This window comes from Dipodomys merriami, unplaced genomic scaffold, assembly GCF_024711535.1.
Source record: "Dipodomys merriami isolate MVZ:Mamm:240054 unplaced genomic scaffold, mDipMer1.0.p SCAF_10, whole genome shotgun sequence".
In the NCBI taxonomy this organism is placed as follows: Eukaryota; Metazoa; Chordata; class Mammalia; order Rodentia; family Heteromyidae; genus Dipodomys; species Dipodomys merriami.
In genome coordinates, this window is record NW_027202271.1 from 26422657 (window position 1) to 26447626 (window position 24970).

Below are 24970 nucleotides of genomic sequence, written 5' to 3' on the forward strand. Positions count from 1 at the left end.
AATTTTCTGTTTGCCCACCTGGGCCCTGCTCAGGTCTCTGATATCCTAGCCTTCATCCATGATGCCTCTTCTGGTACTTCTTCATCACTAAAGATTTTGGCAATTTATTTAATGCTAATTGCAGTTTATTTGATTTTTGGTATCTTTTGTATGACATTAATCTTCCCTCTCTGTAAAGAAGATACAGCTTTTTTAATGAAAGGAGCTTCTGTGACTTTCCATAACACCTAGCAGAGGACTAAGAATATAACTGGTTGCTAAATAAGTACACATTTCATCTCGAGGCAGTGGTTCACAAATTTGATTGTCTATAAGGAACTTTTCAAGAGTGTATTAAAATGCAGATATTTGGCCTATAGGTGATTCTGCCATAGGTAGCTTTTAGACCACTTAGAAGAAAATTGGTTTGAAAGAAGTTTAATCATCAATGCATCTAATCCCATCACTTTATAGAGAGAAATTGAGTCTTGGAGAGTGAGCCACTTGCTGGTTTCCTGGTTGTCTAGTAACAGACTCAGGGCTGAGATTTGTATCCTAACTCTTGGCCTGATGCTTTCCCCCAGCACTGAACACACCACAGCCACCTCATTCAAACAATGCATTTCTAAAATAGAAGCTGAAATCCTCTTCAGAAGAATAAAGCTGAATCGATATTCTCATCGAGCTTAAACATTACTGGAAGGGATGTGAGAGATGTTGGATAGTATCTTTTTCTTCAGGAGTTTCTAATTAGGTACTAGGAGAAAGAACCATTAAAGAAGGAAATATTGTTGTGAGAGAATCCTAGAGGGAGAATCATAGGCTGTGGGCTGACTGGTTCCACTTTAGAAGCATTTCTCTTGTCAAGGGAAACATCTGGGAGAAGCCGAAGCAAGCCTAATTTTGTACAAGTTGTTTGAATGTTTCTTGTAAAACATGTCAATAATGAAAAAGGAAATATTTCTTTTCAACAGTTCCTAAATATAAAATGTCTATTTATGGGTATGTGGGTAGTTCAGATAGTAAATAGACGTGTTGGTTTTTCCTTTGCATCAAAAACAGCTAGAGAAAGAAGTGGTGAAATGTCATTTCAAACCACTCTTTTCTTTGTTCACTCTAAAAAAACTTCCACTGGCTGCAATGTGGTTATGGTGGATGGTCAATCTTTCACCCACCTTCAAATGAAAAAGGTGAGCTGAATAGAAGGTCTATAGTTTTGAGCTGGAGAATTGAAAGGATTCTCCTCTGGTGGTCTGTCTTGTTCCTCTCTAAGTGACAGATGCTAACAAAATAGAGCAAATGTTTCCCTGTGTGGATCCTATCACTTGTTTCAAGTTAGCAATGGCGAATCAATATATCATTAAATAGGGAGGACTGGGAATGTGGCTTAGTGTAGAGTGCGTGCCTAGCATGCATGAAGCCCTTGAGCAAAAGAAGGAAGTTCAGGGATAGTGTCCAGGCCCTAAGTTCAAGCCCCAGGACTGGCAAAAAGAAAAAAGAAATAAATAGGGAAATTGTAGGAAAGTGGATGAAGGAACAAACACTTCTCGATTTCAGCAGGACTTTTGATGATATCTTTGGTAAGTTCCTTGAGGGCAATAGAGAGAAAAGTTGGTTTGATGTTTGGGGATAGTTTACTGTTAGGTGGAGGCAGCTCTCCTGTGCCACGAGTCAGGATCTATCGGTCTGTGGACTGTTCACTTCTTCCCATCAGGGATGAGTTGGAAATATTAAGACTGTGGATGTCAGTGTTTGATTAATAACTACCATCAAAAGTGGAAAGCATCTGCCCAGCAGAGTCATGTGTACCTATAACCGCTAGTCTTTAGCCAGTGCCTTTGAGGCCATCTGCTCTACAAAGAGCTCCTGTGCGAGGTGGCAGTGTTGAGCTAAATTGGGCTTACATCCCTTTCAAACTCTAACATCCCCTGTCTGTACTATCCTTTGGCTGTAAAAGATCAGTAAAATCTTTCTCTTTTTTTAAAGAATCAGTTTCAGATCTTCAATTTGTACATTAGAAGCCTAGAGGTTTCCATGTATCCTGAGTGCTGTGATGTGTTTGGAGAACCATGTTGTTTGGAGAACAGTGGTGACTTCTTTGAAGGACTAATTATAAGGAAGTGATGGAGGGAGAAACCTTCCTTCCTTGTTTCATCACGAAATGCAACTCAGTGGAACCAATTTTTGCTTTGGTCCTGTGTCTTCTACTGAATGGACAGAAGGAAGTTTCTCAGGCCTGGGGTAGGGGTTGGGGGAGCAATGAGGTGGGCCAGGAATGTTCTAATATCTTGTTACAAGACTGGTAAACATAAAGCAAGTAATTCTTCAGCTAGACACCCCACTTTCTGTCTTCAGTGAGACATCTTAGCATTAGTAATCGCATTTTGGTGAGGCGAGTAATGTCAGTTAAAATTGAATCCACATGTTTTTTTTTTTGTTGTTTTTTTAAAGATGAGCCAAGTTTCTCAAATTATTAAGGAAAAGTATCACATGAGTGATGGGGTAGAGTGACTCTTGGCCCAACTAAGGGATCACATTTGGTGTGTGATGGTCAGATAACATGGGCCCCATTTTGTTCCTACTGAGGTCCAAGAAGAGGTACCATGTTGCCAGTGCATCTCTCTTGTCCTCTCAAAAGAGTGGATGGAGCCAAGACAAAACATTAAGAGCAAGGAGGGGAGAATTCTGCAGTGGTCTTCCACAGCTGTTGGATACATTTGTATAATCAAAGAACAGAAGCATTCACTCTGAACATATTATTAATAAAATTACATGAAGCATTTTGGGCACCCAGAATATATTAAGAATAGTAAAGCAAAACCAATAAAACTACTACTCACCTTAAGAAATAAAATACTAGCAATACATGTACACACTCTCAAACATTCCCCCTCATCTTACCACCCTCTCTTCTCTCAGAGGACTGTGATTCTTTCTGTTTTACATCACACACACACACACACACATTTTTGGACTGGTATTGGGATTTGAGCTCAGGGCCTTGTACGTGCAGGTTGTTGCTCTACCATTTGAGCCATGCCTCTATCCCCTTTTGCCTTGGTTATTTCTGAGCTATGCCATCATAGGGTAGGCCATCAGACCTAGCCATGGGTTGAGATGGAGTCTAGGAACCATTTTATCTCCTCAAGTCTTGATTCCTCAATCTCTGCCTTCAAGTAGCTAGGATTAGTACAGTATAATAAATCTCCTTTGAGGGGCTGGGAAGGTGGCTCAGTGGTAGAGCGTTTGCCTTGCATGCATGAGGCCCTGGGTTCGATTCCTCAGTACCACATAAGCAAAAAGAAGAAAGCTGGAAATGGTACTGTGGCTCAAGTGGTAGAGCGCTAGCCTTGAGCTGAAGAGCTGAGGGACAGCGCCCAGGCCCAGAGTTCAGGCCCCACAACTGGACCCCCCCAAAAAAATCTCCTTTGAGGAAGTGGCACTGTGGCTCAAGTGGTAGAGCACTCGCCTTGAGCTGAAGATCGCAAGGACAGCGCCCAAGCCCAGAGTTCAAGCCCCATGACCGACAAATCAATCAATCAATCAATCTTCTTTGAGAAGAGAGGGTCAGTAAGATCAGAGAGAAGTGGGTGAGGATGAGCACAGATGTTAGTGTTTATTTCTTCAGGTAGGGAGTGGTTACAGAGGATTTGTTGTACTATTCTAGTCACGGGGCCCTGCTCACACTTTATTTTTCAGATAAGAAAAGGGAAGTTCAGCAAAGAGAAAAGCTGGGGTTGGGGACATGGCTCAGCTGGTAGAGTGTCAGCCAACGAATAAAAATGTCAGATCAAGAGTTTGAATCCCAGTCTCCAACAGAGAGAGAGAGAGGAGAGAGAGAGAGAGCGTGAGGTAGAGAAAGGTTGGAGACCGCTGTAATCTCATGCTTGATGCCAACGCAGCCTTAGGATACCTTCTGTTCTCTCACCACCACTGCTGCCCTTGCTCAGCTCCCAAAGCTTACAGAGGCACTCTGCCACCTGAGCCGTGTCCTCTGCCCTTTTGTTTGTCTTGTTTTTGAGGTAGGGTCTCATTGCTTGAACTCTTCATCTCCCTCCCTCCACTCTGGAGTAGCTAGGATTGATTATAGGCATGTGGGGAGTGAGGTAGTGTAAGGTCCGCTCCTGGATGGAGAGCATACTCCACCCTCCTTGAGCAAAGTCTCCACCCGGGCAACTGGCACACCTGGAAGAGGTCACATCTGCATCCAGTGAGGTCACATCTGAATTTGATGTGGCCACACCTATCTCTGCCCATACCTAGATAAGGTCTAGCCCAGGCCCAGACGCTCTCTTTTCTAGCTCTTTTGCAGCTCTCTCTCTTTCCCAGCTCTCCCAGCTCTTTTTCCCAGGCCTTTCCCCGCTGCGTGGAGGGCCAACATGGCCTGGTGCCAGTCGGAACGATGAATAAACCTACCCCTTACCTGAATACCATGTGCATGGTGCTGTTCTTACTCGACTACCCCTTTTTAAAAACCTAACAGGTAGCACTGTATGATGTTAGTACATTTGTGTAGTTTCTCAGCCCTTTGGGTACAATCAGGAATATAGCATATGTATAATAAAGCATGAAAAATTGAAAGGGAGCAATATTAAAGCATATATTTTTGGAGGGAGGGTAGTATCGGAGTTTGAACTCAGGACCTCATGCTTGCTAGGAGGTGCTCTACCACTTGAGCCACAGCACAGACTGAAAAGGGAAGGAATGTTAGGTAACATTTCCTTGCTTGGATGTTGGATTGGTATCTGAAGCACACACATACATTGAGAAGTTTGGGGACAGTCAGATGTATAATAGATTTTCATAGCAGTGACATTGAGCTACAAAATAAAACAAACTCTTCAGAGCCTGCCTTCTCTTTCCCATGCTTACAAGTAGACATCAAAGCCTCCCCGAGAAATAGTCCTGCTAAAATGCAAAATATCATTAGAAGATAGTTTCCTAGACTTGTCATCAGGATGTTTGATTTGCTTCCTAGGACAAATGAAAAATCTGATTAATATTTTGCTGGTGAGTAAAAAATCAGAAGGATTGAAAAAATATGGCACAGATAAATTAATTTTTAATAAAATAAGAGAGCCAAGCAAGTTTACTGTCTTCTTACTGATGGGATGATATATAATTTTGCAATTCTGGTTTAAGTGCAGACACTTTTCTCTATAGATATTTTTGACAACCTAGGTTTATTCTTTGTCACTTTTTAAGTGCATTTTTTTCTTCCTTTAAAAATAACAGGTAACAGCTAGCAATTTTCACCTAGAACTCCATCAAGCATTTGAAAAGGCGATAATCTATGGAAAAAACTTGTAATTGGTCACAGGATCATCTATCAGACTTAATTTTGTCCAGAAGGCTGACATTAATGTCCCATAAAAAGCATCACACTTGAAAAACAAGCCCTACCTTTGTAGGATATTTTTGGATTCGTTGTTACAGAGGTGTTAGGTACCGTGGATGTCTGAGCTAACCTATCTATCCAATGACCAGAAGAACTTGCCCTCTACCCCTGCCCACTCAACTACCTATATTCACCACTTGTTATGTTTGTTAACACAGCTGGAATCATTCCTTACCCAAAGTTCTTGAGGCCAGAAATGATTCAGGCTTTGGAATTTTTTGTTATATTGGGAAATTTCCATATATATATATGTGTATATATATAATAAATTTTGGGTATGGGAACCAAGACTAGATATCAAATTCACTTGTTTCATATACATCTGATACACATTTTTTTTTTTTTTTGGGTCCGGTCGTGGGGCCTGAACTCTGGGCCTGGGCGCTGTCCCTCAGCTCTTCAGCTCAAGGCTAGCACTCTACGACTTGAGCCACAGCACCACTTCCGGCTTTTTCTTTTTGCTTATGTGGTGTTGAGGAATTGAACCCAGGGCCTCGAGCATGCAAGGCAAGTGCTCTACCACTGAGCCACCTTCCCAGCCCATGATACACATTTTTGAAGATAATTCGATGCCATATTTTGAGTATAACCTGTGGATTTTGCCTGTGACCCATTCTATGAAGTAATATGGGGATTTTTTTTCCACCTATGACATCATGTTGGTACTCCAAAAGTTTGGGATTTTGGAACATTTTAGATTTTGCTTAGAGATGTTTAATCTGTATTATTATTATTATTATTATTATTATTATTATTATTATTATTATTATTATTATCTTCCTTGAAGCTAAATGTTGAAGTGAAATAGGACTTGCCATATAAGGAGTACATCTGCCTCATCACCCTCCACCTTGTGAATGCTTAATGTCTTTCTGGAATTGATGAGTCGTGTAAGGCCACCATTTCAGACTTAGCAATCTTGCTTTTGTTTTCCAGACTGTTTATTCCATGGCTCCCTTTCCTTTCCCACAACTGGCGGAGTTAAGGGAAAAATATACCTACAACATCACACCTTTCCCAGCCACAGTTAAACCTGCCTCCCTTCCTGGGTAAGACTGTTTATTATTTGTTTCCTGTTTTCTTTTTATGATGTAATACTTTATTCATTAATTTTTTATGATGGCTTAATATTTATTAGGTCCTGAAATTATATGCAAAGTAGTTTGGTTCTTAAAATCTGAATGAGTCCCAATGGTTGTGATTTATATTCGTGAGAAAATTTTAACAACATGGTTTCCAAAGAAGTGTGGACCATATTTCAAGAATGAAAATAATGTGGAACTGGTATACAAATAGGCAGATGAGTTAGTTTCAAATAATAACAGAGACAGAAATTGACAGATACATATATGAAATCTGGAGTATGAAAAATTGCCAGATGAAGTTAATGGTGAAAAGATATGCTATTCAGTAAATGGTAATTGGGAAGGAAAGTTAGTATTTTGCCTCACACCATACATCAGGGTGAGTTCATATGGCTGAATGTATTTCAGGAAATAATGAAATAATTCGTAGAATAAATGAAGCAGTAGTTATTTGAAATTGAGATTTTAGTAACTGCCTCAACAGTGAAAAAAAATGAAGGTACTTTAAATAATAAAGGGAAAAAAGTACTTTAAAAATAATTTTTTTAGCTAGGTGCCAATGGCTCTTCCTGTAATCCCAGCTAATCAAGAGGCTGAAACCTGAGGATTATAGTTTAAAGCTAGCCAGGCAGGAAAGTCTGTGAGACTCTTATCTTCAAGTAATCACGAAAAAAAAATCTGGAAGTGGAGCTGTGGCTCTAGTGGTAGAGCACTAACCTTGAGCATAAAAGCTCAGGACAGTACCCAGACCCTGAGTTCAAGCCCCAGGACTGGCACAAAATTTTTTTTTTCTGCCATGACCAAGCCTAAAACAGAACAAAACACAATCTAAATAAGCAGACCCAAAAGTATTTATAGAAAAATCAAATTCTATACTATCAGGGATGATATTTCTGTACTATCAGGGCTGATATCTCTAATATATACAGTTCCTGGAAGTTAATAAGAAATTGGTCACCCAGGTTAAAAAGATGATGAAAGACTAAGAATATGTATTTATGCAAAAAACAATATCGTTAGTACTAAAAGAATTGCAAAAATAGAAACTGAGATTTTTTTCTCCTTACTCTCTTTCTTCCTTGGATTGAGGTTTATACTCAGGCCTTGACTTCTCCCTTGGCTTTTTCGCTCAAGATGGTATTCTACCACTTGAGCCACACCTCCACTTCCATTTTTTGCTGGTTAACTGGAGATAAGAGTCTCAGATTTTGGGGGGGGGCGAGGAGGAGGATTGGGTGGGGGGCCGGGGGGAGGCTGGGAAGGGATAGGAAGGGTAAACAAAGGAGGAGGCTACAATGCTTGATAAGAAATGTACTCACTATCTTGCCCATGTAATTGTAACCCCTCTGTACAGTATTTTCACAATAAAAAAAAATTTAAAAGTTAAAAAAAAAAGAGTCTCATATTTGTCTTCTCAGGCTTCAAACCTTGATCCTTAGATCTTAGCCTCTTGAATGACTAGTATTATAGGTACCTGGACTGGAATAGTCTCTTTTGTACATTGTGTGCATAAGGTTAATTACTACAGGTTTTGTACTACTTGGGAAGTATTTGCCAAAGATAGTCATGCATATATCCTTTGACTCAGCAACTCTACTTTTATGAAGTATTCCAAATGGAGAAAACAGTATATGGATGGTTATTTTCTGCAGTTTCATTTGTGTGTGTGTGTGTGTGTGTGTGTGTGTGTGTGTGTGTGTGTGTGTGTGTGTGTGTGTGTGTGTGTGTGTGTGTGTGTTTTCATTTCAATTGTATAATCATTGGAATCACTCATGAGTGGGCACCATGCCTGGCCTGGTTCTATAATGTGGGCTTTATGGGTATAGTACAGCTGTACAGAAAGGAAGAGGAAAGCTGGGGAGGTGGTTCAGCATCACAGCACTTGCTTGGCATTCATGAGGCCCTGGGTCCAAGCCTAGCCCCCAAAATAAAATAAATAAGCAAATAAAGCCACATTTTCTCAGTAAACAGTTCTATGTACAAGGCTCTTCTCTGTGTCTAGCAATAACTTGCTAGACAAAGTGTTTGATTCTTGAGCAAGGTAACTTCAAGAAAAGCCACTGAGTTGTAAGATAGTCTAAAAGGATATATGACTGGAAATATTTCTTTGTTTGTTTGTTTCTTTCTTTCTTTTTTCCTTTCTTTTTCTTTTGACAGTCCTGGGACTTGAACTCTGGGCCTGGGCACTGTCTCTGAGCTTCTTTTGCTCAAGGAGAGATCTTTTATCACTTGAGCCACAGTGCCACTTCTATCTTTTTTTTGAGTAGTTTATAGGAGATAAAAGGCTCATGGAGTTTCCTATCCAGGCTATCTTTGAACTGCTATCCTCAGATCTCAGCCTCATGAGTAGCTAGGATTACAGGCCTGAGCCTCTGGCACCTGGCTCTGGGAAAATTTCTAACATGATTAAAAGCAAGCTATAGAAGACAATATACTATATTACTATATATGCACAGACAAAAATTATATAGTTATATTTGCTGATTTGTCTGTAGACAAACTGATGAATGTAAAATATTGATGGTAATTGTTACCTGTGGGAATTAGATGGGTCAAGAACTGGGCAGATGTTGATAGGGTTGGGAAGGTGACTTTAAAAACATGTTTCATAATTCATAAATATGTCATTTAAACTCAGAAATGAGTTGCCTGTTGTTCAACAGTCATTTAACAGTTTAATGGTTCTGTACAGTCGTATTTAAACAATACGACTATTTCCTTTGACTATTTTTTTGGTCTTTTTTCATGTTTTCCAAGGCGACATGGCAAGAGCAGAGACAGTGATGAGGAGAATGATCTTGATGATGAAGATGCCATTGCGAATGCTGTGGGGTGTCTTGGGCCTTTCAGTGGGATCCTGGCACCAGAATTGCAGAAGTATCAAAAGCAGATTAAAGGTAAAGGATTGGCTCTTGATTTAGATGATCATAGATTGGTTATTGTATTATTATGTCTTCTAGAGGCCTCAGTAAGTCCCTGAACTGGTTACTATTAGTAAAAGTCTACATTTAGAATGTTTGGGGGGCTGGGAAGGTGGCTCAGTGGTAGAGTGCTTGCCTTGCATGCATGAGGCCCTGGGTTCGATTCCTCAGCACCACATAAGCAAAAAGAAAAAAAAGCTGAAAGTGGCACTGTGGCTCAAGTGGTAGAGTGCTAGCCTTGAGCTGAAGAGCTGAGGGACAGCGCCCAGGCCCAGAGTTCAAGCCCCATGACCGGACCACCCCCCCCCCCCCAAAAAAAGAATGTTTTGTAATGCAATGGATTTCCTCACATACTATGAGCTGGCAATCCTGGGCCTTACAAGGAGCTTCAAAAACATTTTGAATGATGGCAATATTAAATAAGTATATGTTCTCCAAGGGGGATCTTTTAATGGGTTAAATTTCATTTGCATTTTCAAAGTTCCACAACACTTAGAAAGACTTAAAACATTAAAAATTATTTTCTTCTGCTTATTTATCATATGTTAGGATCTTTCTGTATTATGTGCCACACACATAATACACATTATGGTGGCTTTTGCTTCCCATTAATCTGATTCAGTTTTGCATGCTCAGTTCCTTAGAACAGAGCCTGGCATACAGGAAATACTTACTATATTCAATCTTAGTTTTATTGAATTCATCTTACAATGGCTTCTCTTCTGCTGTTGGACTTAATCATTATTATTTTCTGGTATGGGGACTTTGAACTCTGGGCCTCTCATGGCTTTATTGCTCACCACTAGTATGAGCCATGACTCTAGTGCAGCTTTTTGCTGGTTAGTTGGAGATGGAATCTCATGGATTTATCTGTTCAGGTTGACTTTGAACTTTAATCTTCCAGATCTCAGCCTTGTAAGCAGCAAGGATTATAGTCTTGAGCCCTTGGTGCCTGGATAAGGACTAAATCTTTCACGTTATGATAACCTCTACTTGAATTTTTTGAGTGACAAGAAACTTATCACTTCATATAACACTTTGCTAGGTCCTTAGGATTAGGATTTCTAGTTGCAAAGAGACAACCTCTACCTACCGGTTCTAATGGTTCTTCCTTCTGGGACAAATAGAAGAGCTCCACTTTCTCATCTACTTGACATCTTCAAATGTTTTGAGGATAGCTATCATATCCCCCAAATTTACTTTAAGCCCCAAGCTAGAATTTCTTTAAGCTTCCTGAGCTTTTAATATTCTATTAATTTACCTTCGATGTTTTACAATTTGGTAATGTCCCCTTAAATGAGGTGCCCTAAATCAATTGCCATGTCTTGTTTATTTCTTTTTTTTCTTTTTTTTTGGGGGGGTCCGGTCATTGGGCCTGGGTGCTGTCCCTCAGTTCTTCAGCTCAAGGCTAGCACTCTACCACTTGAGCCACAGCGCCACTTCCAGCTTTTTTCTTTTTGCTTATGTGGTGCTGAGGAATTGAACCCAGGGCCTCAGGCATGCAAGGCAAGCACTCTACCACTGAGCCACCTTCCCAGCCCTCTTGTTTATTTCTTGAACAGAATAGAAATCCTGTGGGCTGGGCATTACCAATATAGCAAACTCTTTGGTAATGGGCTGTGGTTCATTCATCCACCATATCTTTTCTGATCTTGGGTGGCAGCTCTTTTGTCTAGTGAAAGGCCATTTGCCTCATTAAAAGAGGGCAGAGGAAAGTTGAAAAAGGAACATTGTCTTGTCTTTCTGGCTTGCTCACCTTGTATTACTGTCTTGAAGAAGTATAGCTATCATCTCCTCTCTCTCTCTCTCTTTCTCTCTCTCGGTTCTTTTTTAGAAGATGGTGGTGGCAACTGCTACCATTGCCTTTTTTATGGTGATCATTTGGGGTATTTCCCTCAAGCTTCAGATCATTTTGATTGTGTGTGTGTGTGTGTGTGTGTGTGTGTGTGTGTGTGCGTGCGGGCATGTGCCAGTACTGGGGCTTGAACTCAGGGCCTCATGTTCTCCTTTGGCTTTGTTGCTCAAGGCTGGCACTCTACCACTTGAGCTTCCAGTCCAGCATTTTGCTACTTAATTGGAGATAAGAGTCTCACAGACTTCTGGACCAGGCTGGCTTTGAATCACAATTCTCAGATCTCAGTTGTCTGAGTAGCTAGGGTTATTTTTTATTTTTAACTCTCCTTAGTGGGGTATGACTCTTCTTTCATCTTTTAAAATGGCTTTTACAAGCTTGAACCCAACAAGAGTTGATTTCTGGAATGCCCCCATAGTTCTTTGTTGTCAGCTTTGGGTTTCTAGACATGGAATGAATATATATATATAGGTGCTAAAAGTTTTTGAATCTGTATTCTGAAGTCTGGGACTATGTCTCTGCTTTTCTTTCTGTGTAATTATGTCATCCAGGATGACACCATTACCTGCTCCTAAATGACTGTCTAGTTTTGCTTAGATTTGGTTCAAATTGGAAGTTCTTCCCACAGATGCCAGGATAGTTGGATTCTGCCCATCTTTCTTTAGCTGGTACCCAGGTCAGCTTTACATATTGCTGTAGAGAAACCTGGTTCTCTTCTTGATTCCATGCAGAGTGTGAGTGCATCCTTATAATAACATATTTCTCTTTCTTTCATATAGTTGCAGTGTTACATAAGGGGTAACTGTACTTGTTTTAATTATCACAGAAGCAAGATCATATCAGACACAGTACATAATGGACTGGAAGTATTTGTTAGATGACAAAAATTTCATTTCTGAGGGTATAGTGGTCCCCAAATCTATGACTCCATCCAATATATTACTTTTTTGTTGTTGTTGGTGGTGATCATGGGGCTTGAATTCTGGGCCTAGGCACTGCCCCTCAGCTCTTCAGCTCAAGGCTAGTGTTCTACCACTTGAGCCACAGTGCCACTTCTGGCTTTTTCTGTTTATGTGGTGCTGAGGAATTGAACCCATGGCCTTATGCATGCAAGGCAAGCACTACCACTGAGCCACATTCCCAGCTCCCTATTTTTTTTTAACTTAAGAGAAATGCATTTATAATGGTGATCTAAACTTTATAAACAGTTAGTCTCTTATAAATACCTATGTGGTTGTATAGACATTTACACAATGGTTTTAGATATCTGGTATATTTTTCTAAGAGAACCTTAGATACTTTAGGCATAAAGGCATAGACTTTAGGCACTGATCTTTATGGGGAAGCAGTTGATCTTATGTCTGTATAATAAACAAAATGGTAGCAAAATGAATGAACCTACACAGCTCATTTCAGACCTAGGGTTAGGCAGATAAGAAAATTCAAGAGAGGCTGGGCACAGGTGGTTCATACCTACAGTCCTTACTGAGGAAGCTGAGAGCTGAGGATTGAGGTTCAAAACCAGTGTGGGAGAAAAAGTCTTGAGACTCTTTTCTCCAATTAACCAGCAGGAAACAGAGGTATGGCTCCTTTGGTAGAGTGCCAGTCTTGAGCAAAAAGGCCAAGCAAAAACACCAGGCCTTACAACAGGCCTTAAGTTCAGGCCCCAGTACCAACACCAAAGTAAGAGCGGGGGGTGGGGGGGTAGAGAAAAGGAAGGAAGGGAGAGAAAGAATGAAGGGGTGTAGGGGAAGGGGAGAAAGAAAGAGATCCTGCTTTACTCTACTGACCAGCTCTCTGTGTCTCCTCCCTGATTCAGAGCCAAATGAGGAACAGAACTTGAGATCTAACAACATTGCAGAGCTGAGTCCAGGGGCAATCAATTCGTGCCGCAGTGATTACCACGCTGCATTCAACAGTATGATGATGGAACGTATGACCACAGATATCAATGCCCTGAAGCGGCAGTACTCTCGAATTAAAAAGAAACAACAGCAGCAGGTCCATCAGGTGTACATCAGGGCAGGTAATGTCTTTGGTTGAATCAATTTCAACTTAATCTCAGCTTCTAAAATGAACAAATGATTTCAGGATTACCAATGGTAGCTCAGCTTCTAAAAGTCAGATGACATGAGATAGTAGCATACTTAACATTTCATTTTTTTTTTTTTTATCTTATCAGGCTTTAAAGAAGACACAGATGATGGGTTCTTTTTAGTTCCAAAGGCACAGGCAGTAGATGGTATTAAACACGTCTTTACTATGCAGGCTTGTGGAGCGGGGTTAGCAAATGATTAGAATGTTGTTGCCACATCATGCAATCCTTGGACTTCAGAAACTTCAGAAATTTCAGGAAATTTGAAAATAGTCACTTAGTCATCTGTGCACTCATAAATTAAGCCATTCTCTAGTTCTTTTTTTTTTTTTTTTTTTTTTTTTGTCGGTCCTGGGGCTTGAACTCTGGGCCTGGGCGCTGTCCTTCAGCTCTTCAGCTCAAGGCGAGCGCTCTACCACTTGAGCTACAGCGCCACTTCCGGTTTTCTGGTGGTTTATTGGAGATAGGAGTCTCACGGTCTCTCCTGCCCGGGCTGGCTTTGAACCGCGATCCTCAGATCTCAGCCTCCTGAGTAGCTAGGATTACAGGCGTGAGCCACCAGCACCCGGCTAATCCTAAATTTTTTAATGAACAATCTGCTTTATTGTTAATTTATGCTGATTTGATGGATTTTTTTCTTGTTCTAAGTGAATGTTATAATGCAAATTGGCCCAGTGGCTTGTAATATAGTCAAGTCCTCACAAACCTGTAATCTATAGCCAAATTCTGCCCACCGTTTGCTTTTATAAAGAAAGCTTTATTAGAAAACAGGCATACTCATTCTGTTTACATGTTGTTGAAAGCTGTTTTCATACCAAAATGGCTAAGATATTTGCAACCTGGTGTCTTAGAGAAAAAGTTTGCCAGTCCCTGCTTTAGACCATGATTTATTTTGTTCTTTTCAATCAGGGTTGACATTAGATAGTTGCTCAAAGGCAAAGTTCTGAAGCCTTGTGTTTTACATTGTAGTGTACATATAAGTCTCTTGAGTATCTGCTAAAATGAAGAGTCTCTTTCAGTAGGTTTAGGGTGGGACTGGAATTATGAGTCAAGAAGGGTAGATAATGTGGACATCAAAGAGATGTTCACACAGAGATAGAAGGACCTACTTCCTATTGCTTCAGCTGTTTCTGCTATCCCTAGTACCCATGTGTTTAAGGCTGCATCAGAAACAAGGTCCTAGACCTGGGAGGCAGATAGTCATGTTATCCACAGGACAGCAAAACTATTGGTGCTTTCCAGTTGTCACTTGGTTTTCAAAGCCCATTGAGGATATAGGTGTGGTGTTTCATTCTTAAAACCAAGCACTGGACAGCATGATTCCACCGTATTTTTATTATCCTGCTAGTACTTTTCCTCACTCTGCTGTCTCTCATTTCGTAATGTGCAATGTGTTCTTACCTTTCAGGAGCTGACATCTGATAATCTATATGATCTAATCCATATAGTCAAAGTGCTTGTCAATTTATTTTTTAAAAAAATTTCAAAGATTTCTAGACATAAGACCCGAGATTGCTATACAGAGACAAAACTTGCAAAATTAAAAAAAAAAAATCAGAGATTAGGCTGATATTAGAACTAAGGGGCCAGAAGAGTTCCTGTTTATTTTTAAATACAGGTTTTCATGGCTGGGACAGATCTCTGAGACAAGTGGCTTCAAGGAGGAAGGATTTATTTTCCTTCATGGTCTCAGAGCTTCCAGCCCTGGACTGACTCCATTACTAAGAGTCTAAGGTGGTGAGACAGAGCGTCATGGTGTCAGGGCCGGGTGGAAGAGGTTGCTTGCCTCATAGCATCCAAGAAACAGACAGAGCAAAAAGGGCCTGGCATAAGATAGACCTTTCAAAGGCATGTCCTCAGAGACCCACTTCTGCAGTTTCTACCACCTCCCCATAGTCCGCTCAATCAGGAATCCATCAGTTGATGAATCTGTTGGTTAGGCCAGGGGACTCATGATTTAATAATCATCAATGATTGGATCTGCTAGCTGGGAACCAAGTCCTCATCATAAGAACATTTAAAAACTGTTAACATATCCAAGCTTGTGGTCTCCTTCTCTTAGAAGAAGAGGGATTTGGGACCCCAGGGGCTAGAGTTGATTTCAGTTTCTGTTGTCCTTAGTCACATGACCTGGGGGTGGGGGAGAGAGGGAAGAGAGGGAAAATACGTTGTTCAGATGGATGTTTCTCTGTGGTGTTTCACATCACCTTTCAAACATTTCTTCCAGACAAAGGGCCAGTGACCAGCATTCTTCCATCTCAGGTAAACAGTTCTCCAGTTATAAACCACCTTCTTTTAGGGAAGAAGATGAAAATGACAAATAGAGCTGCCAAGAATGCCGTCATCCATATCCCTGGCCATGCAGGAGGTAAACTATCTCCTGTTCCTTACGAAGACCTTAAAACAAAGCTCAACTCTCCCTGGAGGACTCACATTCGAGTCCACAAAAAGAACATGCCTAGGACCAAGAGTCACCTGGGCTGTGGGGACACCATAGGGCTGATAGAAGAGCAAAATGAGGGCTGTAAGACTAACACCCTGGGGGCAGTGGAAGAGTTTTCTACCAGTTGTACAACAACGACTCTCAGAAAAGACAGCAGCTCTGCTGGAGGCACCCTGCGGACAATTGAAGGGCATTCTCCAGAGCCAGCATTTAGGGACGGTGAGGTGGACGTGGCTGCAGTTCAGGTGAAGCTAGAAGCCTTGGAACTGAACCCAGACAACACTGCTGAAACTGAGCCCAAGGTGAGACACGGCCCAGAGCCACCTGATACCACGCCCGGAGAGCACAAAGCCACCAGCAAACTGCCCCAAGGCAGCCACTCCAAAACCCCCATCTTTAGTCCTTTTCCGAGTGTCAAGCCCCTGCGGAAATCAGCCACTGCCCGGAATTTGGGGTTATATGGTCCTACAGAAAGAACCCCAACTGTGCATTTCCCTCAGATGAGTAGGAGCTTCAGCAAATCCAGTCGCGGAAACAGTAGCACTAAGAAACGGTGATGTCTCCCAGTGACCGGCATCTAGACTCCTCTTGGCATGGTGGCATTCATGTCCCAGCGGCATCCTTCCACTCTTGCCCATCCAGTGACGACCAATAGAATTTTAGCCGTGAGCTTCAGCAGCCCATCAAAATGGGAACTGAAGTTCTGCGATGGGAGCTGGAGTCAGGAAGCTCCCTCCTACTCTGGGTCACAGATAAAGTGGATTCTTGTGGCAAAATAAATCTGTGGTTTTCAAGTGTGACGTTTTCCCCAGCTTTCCTTGTGAACTGTTTAGAAAAGACTATTTTTGTGGCAGTATCCCCAAACCTTCCAGTTCTCTGGATGTTACTAATACTCAAGCATGCACACACCAGCTTTTCAGAACAGAAACTGTAAAGAAAAAAGAAAAAAAAAAAAGAAATTTTCTTAGTTGCAGAAAACAAAACAAAACCCAAAACTTTCCTGATACCTGATATTCCTCTTTTTGTTCTTTTTTGGGGAGAATGTTTATGTGTGTGCATTTCCCCTCAGTACTCTTGTTTTTTATTCTTATGCTAAAGCGTAGCAGAAAAGCAAATAGACTTTCTTTAATGTTCTATTTCTAACTGTGAAAAGAAGAAAACTTTTAATCTGTTGGAATTGAAGGTTGAAAACCAAATTGAAGGTGGTTTGCAGAGAGCACTTTTGGGGTATACATTAAACCGTTGCCGTGAATGGTAAATTTCCCAAGGTTCCTTTTCTTCTCGTGGAGGAGAGCACTGGTACCCACCCAGTGGTTCTGAGGACTTGGGCTCTGGATGGAGCTTGTTCTGAGTCCTCATTGCATCTCACTTACCCTCCATGGCAGATGCACACGGCTTCTGCTCAAAAGCCAGACACAGCTCTTATGACTGTTACTTGAATTTTGTGCTTTTTTGGGGGGTGGGGGTGGGGGAAGGGGTTGGAGTGCTTGGTTACTTGAATATTGCCTTTCTCCAGAGAAGAAGGCCTTATTAGTGCTGTCTAGTTCTCTCTCACCCACTCTTCTTTCTCCTGCTCTTGTCCCAGTGGGTCAGAGGTAATACCTCTTGTCTTCACTATGCCGATGAGAACTCTGAGCCACCCAGGAGTGATGTAGGAATGCATCAACCTAATCAGTTATTCAAGGCCAATTCTCCTGGTATCCAATGGGACTTGGCCATAGTTCCTCCAGCACAGTAAGCTAGCTCACTGCTCTCTGTGCAACTGATTGGCTACAGGGCTTTTTACCATCCAAGACTGGGACGCAATGCAGGACCTCCCTTCCTGACTCAAATGACCTTTCTCTAGATGGTACAGCGACCTGTCATAGCATATTCCCCAAAAGAACTCTCACCCCCTTATCCTGCACATTTAGTTCATTTATAAAATGTGCCGTGCACCTTTGGTTTGGCTAAATGCAGGCTTACTGCACCATCGCACCACCGTTAGAAGAACAGGTGCACATCTACATCTTCAAGATCTAAGCAGTGCTGGCAGAAATATTCTTCAAACAATCAAGATAAATTTGAGTGACTTTGTTTGCTACCGTGATAGTTGTTGTGAGGGTTTTTTTTTTTTAATGATGAGAGGCATTCTTTTTGTATAATCAAATAAAAATATGGTTGTGTGGGGTTCTTAAAACAGAACACACAAGAATGACATAGGCAGCAAGAAAAACCATGATATCCCCTCTGTGGTATTTTTACCTCAAAAGGAGTGGACCATGGAAAGGTGCAGTTCTGGTCTTGAATTCTGAGCCATCTGAAGCCGAGTAGCAGTTTCTTTACAAACAGGCACACAATACCCACAGCCTGTTTGGGGGAAGGTTGGGGGGTGGAGAGTTGGACTTACTTTGTATACTACCCCCAGCAGACAGACATACTGCACTTCCCAAAGTTAAGCAAAAACAAGATTCCCCTCCCCTCCATTCTTATCTTTACAGATAAGAATAATTCTACTGTGTAGTCTTTGCTGTGTCTCATCTCAAATGAGTCAGAATGGCCATATTCCTCTGGAGGGATGGCTGGCTCCAACAGTGAATTATTCTTTCCTCACTTGGCTCCCTGAGGGCCTGGGGCTGGGGGTGGGGGGACGAGCAGGGAGAAGCTGGGGTCCAGCTGTCTTAGTGCTGTGCTGTGTCTGCGTCCGTTCTCGGCCATTCCTTTCCTGAGAATCAGGTGGATATAGTGACAAGGGGTGGTCAAGATTGGCTGAATGAATAATCAAAAGGATAAACATGTCTTCTGAGGTTAAAAGGACCTTGTCAAAATTTTAAAGGTCAGACAGATTCCTGTCAAAGCACTCTGTACCAGTATACACGTGCATGCATTGTACTAAGTAATCACAAGCGTGAATCAACATAGGAGCCTTGCCTACCTTAGAAAATAAAGAAATCCACAGTAGCCTCTTTCACAGCATGTATGAAGGCCAACATGGACCTGCTCTTTCCCCTCTGTATGCAAACACCAGAAGTACTTAAGGTAGCCGTATCTTTCTGTCTAGGTGTGTCTACTTTCTCAGCACTTTTTCTCTGAGTCAACTCTGCACCTCAGTCCTCTTTAAAAAGCCTCTAGATGATCTAAATCTAGTTTGTAATGTGGACCAATGGGCTTGTTACTGTTTGGAATATTGTATTCCTGGATTCTTTTTTGTCTTCTCAAGAACTGTACTGATTACAAAGATATATGCATAAAGTTCTCACTGTTGTAGTGTTTGTGGTATTTATTGAGTGCATGCATGAAATGCCACATGACATACCCTTCTTCTCCCTTCTCACTCCCCCAACTATCACACTTGTTCACACGAACCAAGGAACCAGCCTACTAATTTCATCTCCCTGATCCCTGATTTAGTGTGCCCTTTGACAAGCAGAATAGCAGGTTCCTGAATGTGTTTGAAGGAGTGTGAGAAGAAGGGAGGGGAAGAGAATGAGAATGAATATATGTGTATATGTGAACTTTCTAACATTTTCTTTTGTTTTAATAAAATAGAGTAAACATCTGGGCACAGTGACTCAGGCCTGTAACCCAAGTTTACTATCCCAGTTAAGCCTCATATCAGGAGGAGGCAGATACCAGGAGGATCATGGTTCAAAGACAGCCTGCAAAAAGATGATAGCAATACTCTCTTAACCGGTAAGCCAGGTGTGATAGTACAAGCCTCTTATTATAGCAGTGCAGGAGACCATAGATAGAGGATTTTGGCCTGAAGTTAGCCCTGGACAAAAATGGGAGACCCTACCTGAAAAGTAACAGGAGAGAGAGAGAGAGGAAAAAAAAAAAAGACTACTCCAACCACCCAAACAAACCTCCACCACAACTAAAATCAAAACAAAAAAAGCAAGGACTGGGAAAGTGGCTCCAATGATACAGCCCCTGCCTGGCAACCAAGAGGCCCTGAGTTCAAACCACAATATCACCAAAAGAAAAATAATAGTCTCACATGAATTAAGTGAACAGTTGCTACCATCCTCATAAAATCTCTCTTTGAGATCTTTCTTTGCTGCCTGAGGCAATGCTTAAATTGCTTTTCCTAATAAAAGTAATACGCTTTAGAAAATTTAGGTGTCAATATTTACACACACACACACACACACACACGTTACCTACAAGGTGTGTTCCACATAAAGTGTGGGCTGTCTTTCCAGCAAACTTTCTTCCGCAACCTCATTTGCCTGGTCTAGAATCCCATCACTTGTCAGAGTTCCCACAACCAAGCAAATTGCTTTTCCCTCCCTCCCTCCTATCTCTCCTTTTAAATTTCTTTCTTGAAGCTTTGATAGAAACATTGCTAATATTTTTTTGATATCTTGTTCCCTCTGGTGATGAAGCTCAGTAGTTAAACATCTGTTTAACCTGCACAAGGCTTTGCTGCTGGAGGTTGAAAAACTCATGAGTTATATCTAGTCCCTGATGTTTCAAGTAATTGTTAAGTAAGGTATTTGCTGAGGTTTTTCCTGAGTGTTAGAAGGTTAAGAAAATCACCTTTTATTTTTTGTTTGCTAAAAGTGTTTTCCTCATTAGCAGGTGTTGAATTTTATCAAATAAATTCTGATTCCATCTTTTAAGATCTGATACTTTTGTACTCAAGAAAATGATTGTTACCAGGTTTCACTGGAAAATATTAATTATTAAAAATGTTAGCCAGGCACTGGTGGCTCATCCCTGTAATCCTAGCTTAACTCAGGATTGAGATTGGGGATTGTGGTTCAAAGACAGCCAGGGCAGGACTGTAAGACTCTTATCTCCAATGAACGACTAGTAAACCAGAAGAAGTAGAGCACTAGCCTTAACCAAAAAAGCTCAGGGACAGTGCACCCAGGCCCTAAGTTCAAGCCTAATCACCACCACCACCACCAACAACAAAAGAAGTTAGGTATTTTAGAGCTGCAAATGATATCACTAAAAATGTTAAGTGGAGAATTTTCATTATAAGCATGTTAAATTTACTAGTGGAAATTTGGAAACATAGTTCAATATGGAAATGGAAGCAAATTGCCTAGCAATGAATAAGGAAAGGGAGCAGACGCAATTGCAGAAGATACTATTACACTGTGTACTCCACAGACACTTCCATAGTCTCTCCATCTCTGAGTCAGAGTTGGACTGAACAGCTTCTCTCCTCTGATGAGATTGACACTGTGTGCCTAACTATCTTCCCCATACTGCTGGCCCTCTGATTGTTGTTTCAGAACTAACTAGTTCATTTCTGTGTTTTGTTAAAATGCAACAGCAGTTTCCCATGCATGTGTGTCTCTTGGAATCATTTTAAAGACTAAGGTTTGGAAGTGGCATTGTGGTTCAAGTGGTAGAGCACTAGTCTTGAGCTGAAGAGCTGAGGACAGTGCCCAGGCCCAGAGTTCAAGCCCTAGGACTGACCCCCCCCCCCAAAAAAAAAGAGCTGGGCCTAGCATCAGTGGTTCAGGCTTACAGCCCTAGATACTCAGGAGGCTGAGAACCAAGGATTGTGGTTCAAAGCCAGATTGGGCAAAAAAGTTCATGGGACTCATCACCAATTAAGCACCAAAGTGGCTACAAGTGGAGTTGTGGCTTAAGTGGTAGCACGCTAGCCTTGAGCAAAGAAAGCTCAGGGATAGCACTCAGACCCTCAGTTCAAGCCCCAGGAGTGGCACACACACACATACACACACTGTAAGGTCTGCACAGGGACACTTCCCTCCCTCTTGGCTAAGTTTCCGCCCAGTATCTGTTACCTAGGTAACTGGCAGACCTGGAAGCAGTCACCTTCCCCTCCTGCTAGGTCACATCCAGGGACACCTCTGGTCACATGCCCCCATCTGACCTTAGGAGGGTCCCAGACCCTGAGGTCACATCCAGATCCAGTGTGGCCACACCTTTCCCCCAACTGGCCACACCTCTTCCTGTCCCTGGCCTAAATAAGTCCTGGCCCAGAGGTGGGTCACTCCCCTTTTTCAGCCATGCTTCTCCACAATGCATGGCGGGGGCAGCAGTTCCGTAAATAAACTTCTTTTCCAGCCTGAATAGTGAGTGTGTTCTCTTCATTGGCTACCTAATGAAACCTACCTATTTAATATACCTTACACACACACACACACACACACACACACATAAATACAGCTGAGACATGTATGCAGTGGTGTAGGGAGCCGGGGCGAGACTCCGCCCACTCCCTTGCAGCTTTGAGGTAACCACCCCATATTAGACGGTGCTTGGCGGGACACCTGAGCTTTGCGCGTGCGCGAGCCAGGTAGAGTCCCCAGCCAATCCCATGACACCTGGTGACGGTGAAAGGCAGGCGACCAACAATAGACCGACCCGCGTTCCTATTTCCCTATATAAGTGGCCATGTTTCGGGTGCACGCTCTCTCGCGCCCAAGCTCTCCTACAACTAAAAGGCTCTCAAATAGAGCGTGATCTGAGAAGACTCCTGGTGTGGTGGTCGTTCTTTCTTGCTGGTCGAGTAGACGGTCGCTACAAGTGGTGCCGAAACCCAGGAACGAACCAGGGACGGGACCCGCGCGAGAGGCCGAACCTGAGCCAGAACTCAACACGCGGAGAGGGGACGTCGGAGAGGGGACATCGGTAAATATCCCCCGGTATGCTGTTCACTGTAGATTTAGATATTTATTGGTTGCTTGCATTGCTTCTTCCCTTGTGGCTTGTCTTTTTGATGGTGCGCACTTGCCTCGAGGAGGGAGGGTTTGATTTAATCCAGGAAGGACGCAAAGTACTAACGCAGCATCAGGATAGTCTATCAGAGTCAGCATACAGTAAGGGGGAGGAAAATAGGCCTAAAAGAAAAAGGGAAAAAAGACAAAAGGATCCTAAAGAATTAAAGCAGGAGGGACTGCAGCCCTCACAAAAGGAGAAGGGTTTTAGGGAGGGGGTCTCAAGGAGACCCCCATGCCCTTCTTTAAAAGCAAACCGGTTCTCAGCCCTACATGTGGAAGGGCGGGACCAAGAATATAGTAATCTTGTGAGTGACTCAGAGGAAGAAATGTTAGAGGAGGAGGGAGAGCAGCTCGATCCAGCTGATAGTGAAGACTTAGAAGAGGCTGCGGCGGAGCACGAGGCAGACAGATATGGGGGGTGGCGCCCCCTAGGGGTGGGAGTACCGCAGCAGCCAGGAAGAGGAAACGGAGCTGGCCCTCACCCGTCGGCCCCCCCCGCCGTGCCCGCCGGCAGGGAAGAGTCACTTTATAAAAGAAAACACCTGGCGGCTGGCGGCCGCCTTTCCAGTTTTTGAAAATCCAGTTACTAATGAAAGAGATTTTGAGCCGGTTTCCTACTCCCAGTTAAAAGATTTAGTTGAGGCAGTCCGTACTTATGGGGTGACGGCCAATTATACCACTGCCTTGCTTCAAAGGCTAACTATTAATGCTATGATTCTGTGGGAGCAAAAACTGTTCAATATTTTCCTGAATTAGTGGCTAAACAGGCAATTTTGATCTGAGAAAAAAAAAAAAGAGGCAATTTTGGGTATAAAGTATTGTTTGATGCACTTTGCAAAAATTCCAGATAAATTAATTATTCCATACACCCGTGAGCAAGTTGAAATTTTAGCAGCCACAGTGGATATGTGGGCAATTCTTGTTTGCTCGTTTCCCAATGTAATTGATAATCATTATCCTAAGCATCCTCTGCTTGCCATAGTTAACAAAAATTTAGTGTATTTTCCTGTTGTCACTTCAAAGGAGCCCTTGGTTGATGCCCTGACCATCTTTACGGATGGATCAAAATCTGGACAAGGTGCCTTTTTTGTTCTAGGACACAAACAGCCGGTAGTCTTTAATTTTCGGCCGAATGTCCCTCAGGCTGTTGAATGTTTAATTGTGCTTGAAGTTTTTAAAAGATTTGATCAACCTTTTAACTTATTTTCTGATTCATTATATGTTGTAAATGCCGTTGCTTCTCTTGAAGTTGCTGCTTCAATTAAGCAGGCCAGTACAATTTCTGATGTTTTGTTACAGATTCAATCCCTTATCTTAAACAGAAAACATCCTTTTTATATTGGACATATTCGTGCCCACTCTATGTTGCCAGGCCCGATGGCAAAGTGTAATGATTTGGTGGACCAGGCAACACGGGCTATGGCTCTGGTTGCTGCTGATCCTGTAGAATTGGCAAAAGACTTTCATAGATTGTATCATATACCTGCTAATACCCTTAGGAAAAGATATAATTTGTCCAGGCATGTGGCAAGAGATATTGTTAAAGCCTGTAAATCTTGTGTTACCTTTCTTCATCCTCCCCATGTGGGGGTAAACCCCAGGGGGTTGAGACCAAACGCCCTATGACAAATGGATGTTACTCATCTGACGGAATTTGGTAAGTTGAAATATTTACATGTGTCTGTGGACACCTTTTCTGGTGTCATTCATGCCACACCTCTGGCAGGAGAAAAGGTGTCTCACGTCAGAATACACTGCTTAGAAGCTTGGGCAGCTTGGGGAAAGCCCCTTAGACTTAAGACGGATAATGGCCCTGCTTATACTTCCCATGGTTTTCGCACCTTTTGCACACAAATGCAGGTTGCCCACACCACCGGATTGCCCTACAATCCTCAAGGACAAGGTATAGTGGAAAGAGCTAATCGAAGCATAAAAGAAATGCTTCAAAAGCAAAAAGGGGGAATTGCTGAGTCCTCGTCCCCCAGGGAAAGACTTTCTCTTGCGCTCTTTACCCTTAATTTTTTAATTCTAAATGACAACGATCAGTCTGCCGCAGATCGGCATATGACAAGAGACTCCATGGATACTAAAGACATGGTTATGTGGAAGGATGTTATTAATAATAAATGGTATGGACCGGATCCGGTAATAACGAGATCCAGGGGAGCTGTTTGTGTTTTTCCACAGAGTCAAGAAGTACCTCACTGGGTGCCAACGAGACTGACCAGGCCGGTGGAGACTGCAGCAGAACCCCCTCTTGAAGATGCAGCTGATCTTCCTGCTGTTAGCAACAGTGCTAATAGCAATCCCTGTGATAGCTAAACCAATGATGCTGTGGGCTGTTACAATTTACTGACTGGATTGCCTCTGCGGTGTCCTTTTCCAAAGAGCGGGTGGGAGTTGGAATGTTTTTAGCCTGCTGCTTGGGAGGATGCGTGGTCTGCCTATGGTTGGTCTGTCGCCTTCGAGCCCAAACCAGAAGGGACAAGGTTGTTATCTTGCAAGCAT

At 42.3% G+C, this 24970-nt stretch overlaps 1 protein-coding gene across 2 annotated transcripts in view; it reads left to right on the forward strand.

The window, feature by feature from the left end:
* The window catches only part of Tbc1d30 (TBC1 domain family member 30), a 71930-nt gene extending 54716 nt beyond the window's left edge, over positions 1–17214 (forward strand). For both annotated transcript variants that reach the window (XM_069988075.1, XM_069988065.1), the window contains 4 exons: positions 6314–6426; positions 9220–9359; positions 13055–13261; positions 15558–17214. In XM_069988075.1, coding sequence (XP_069844176.1) covers positions 6314–6426; positions 9220–9359; positions 13055–13261; positions 15558–16330 — 1233 coding nt within the window. In that variant the 3' untranslated portion in view covers positions 16331–17214. The remainder of the gene's footprint in view (positions 1–6313; positions 6427–9219; positions 9360–13054; positions 13262–15557) is intronic.
* The last annotated feature ends 7756 nt before the right edge of the window (positions 17215–24970 follow it).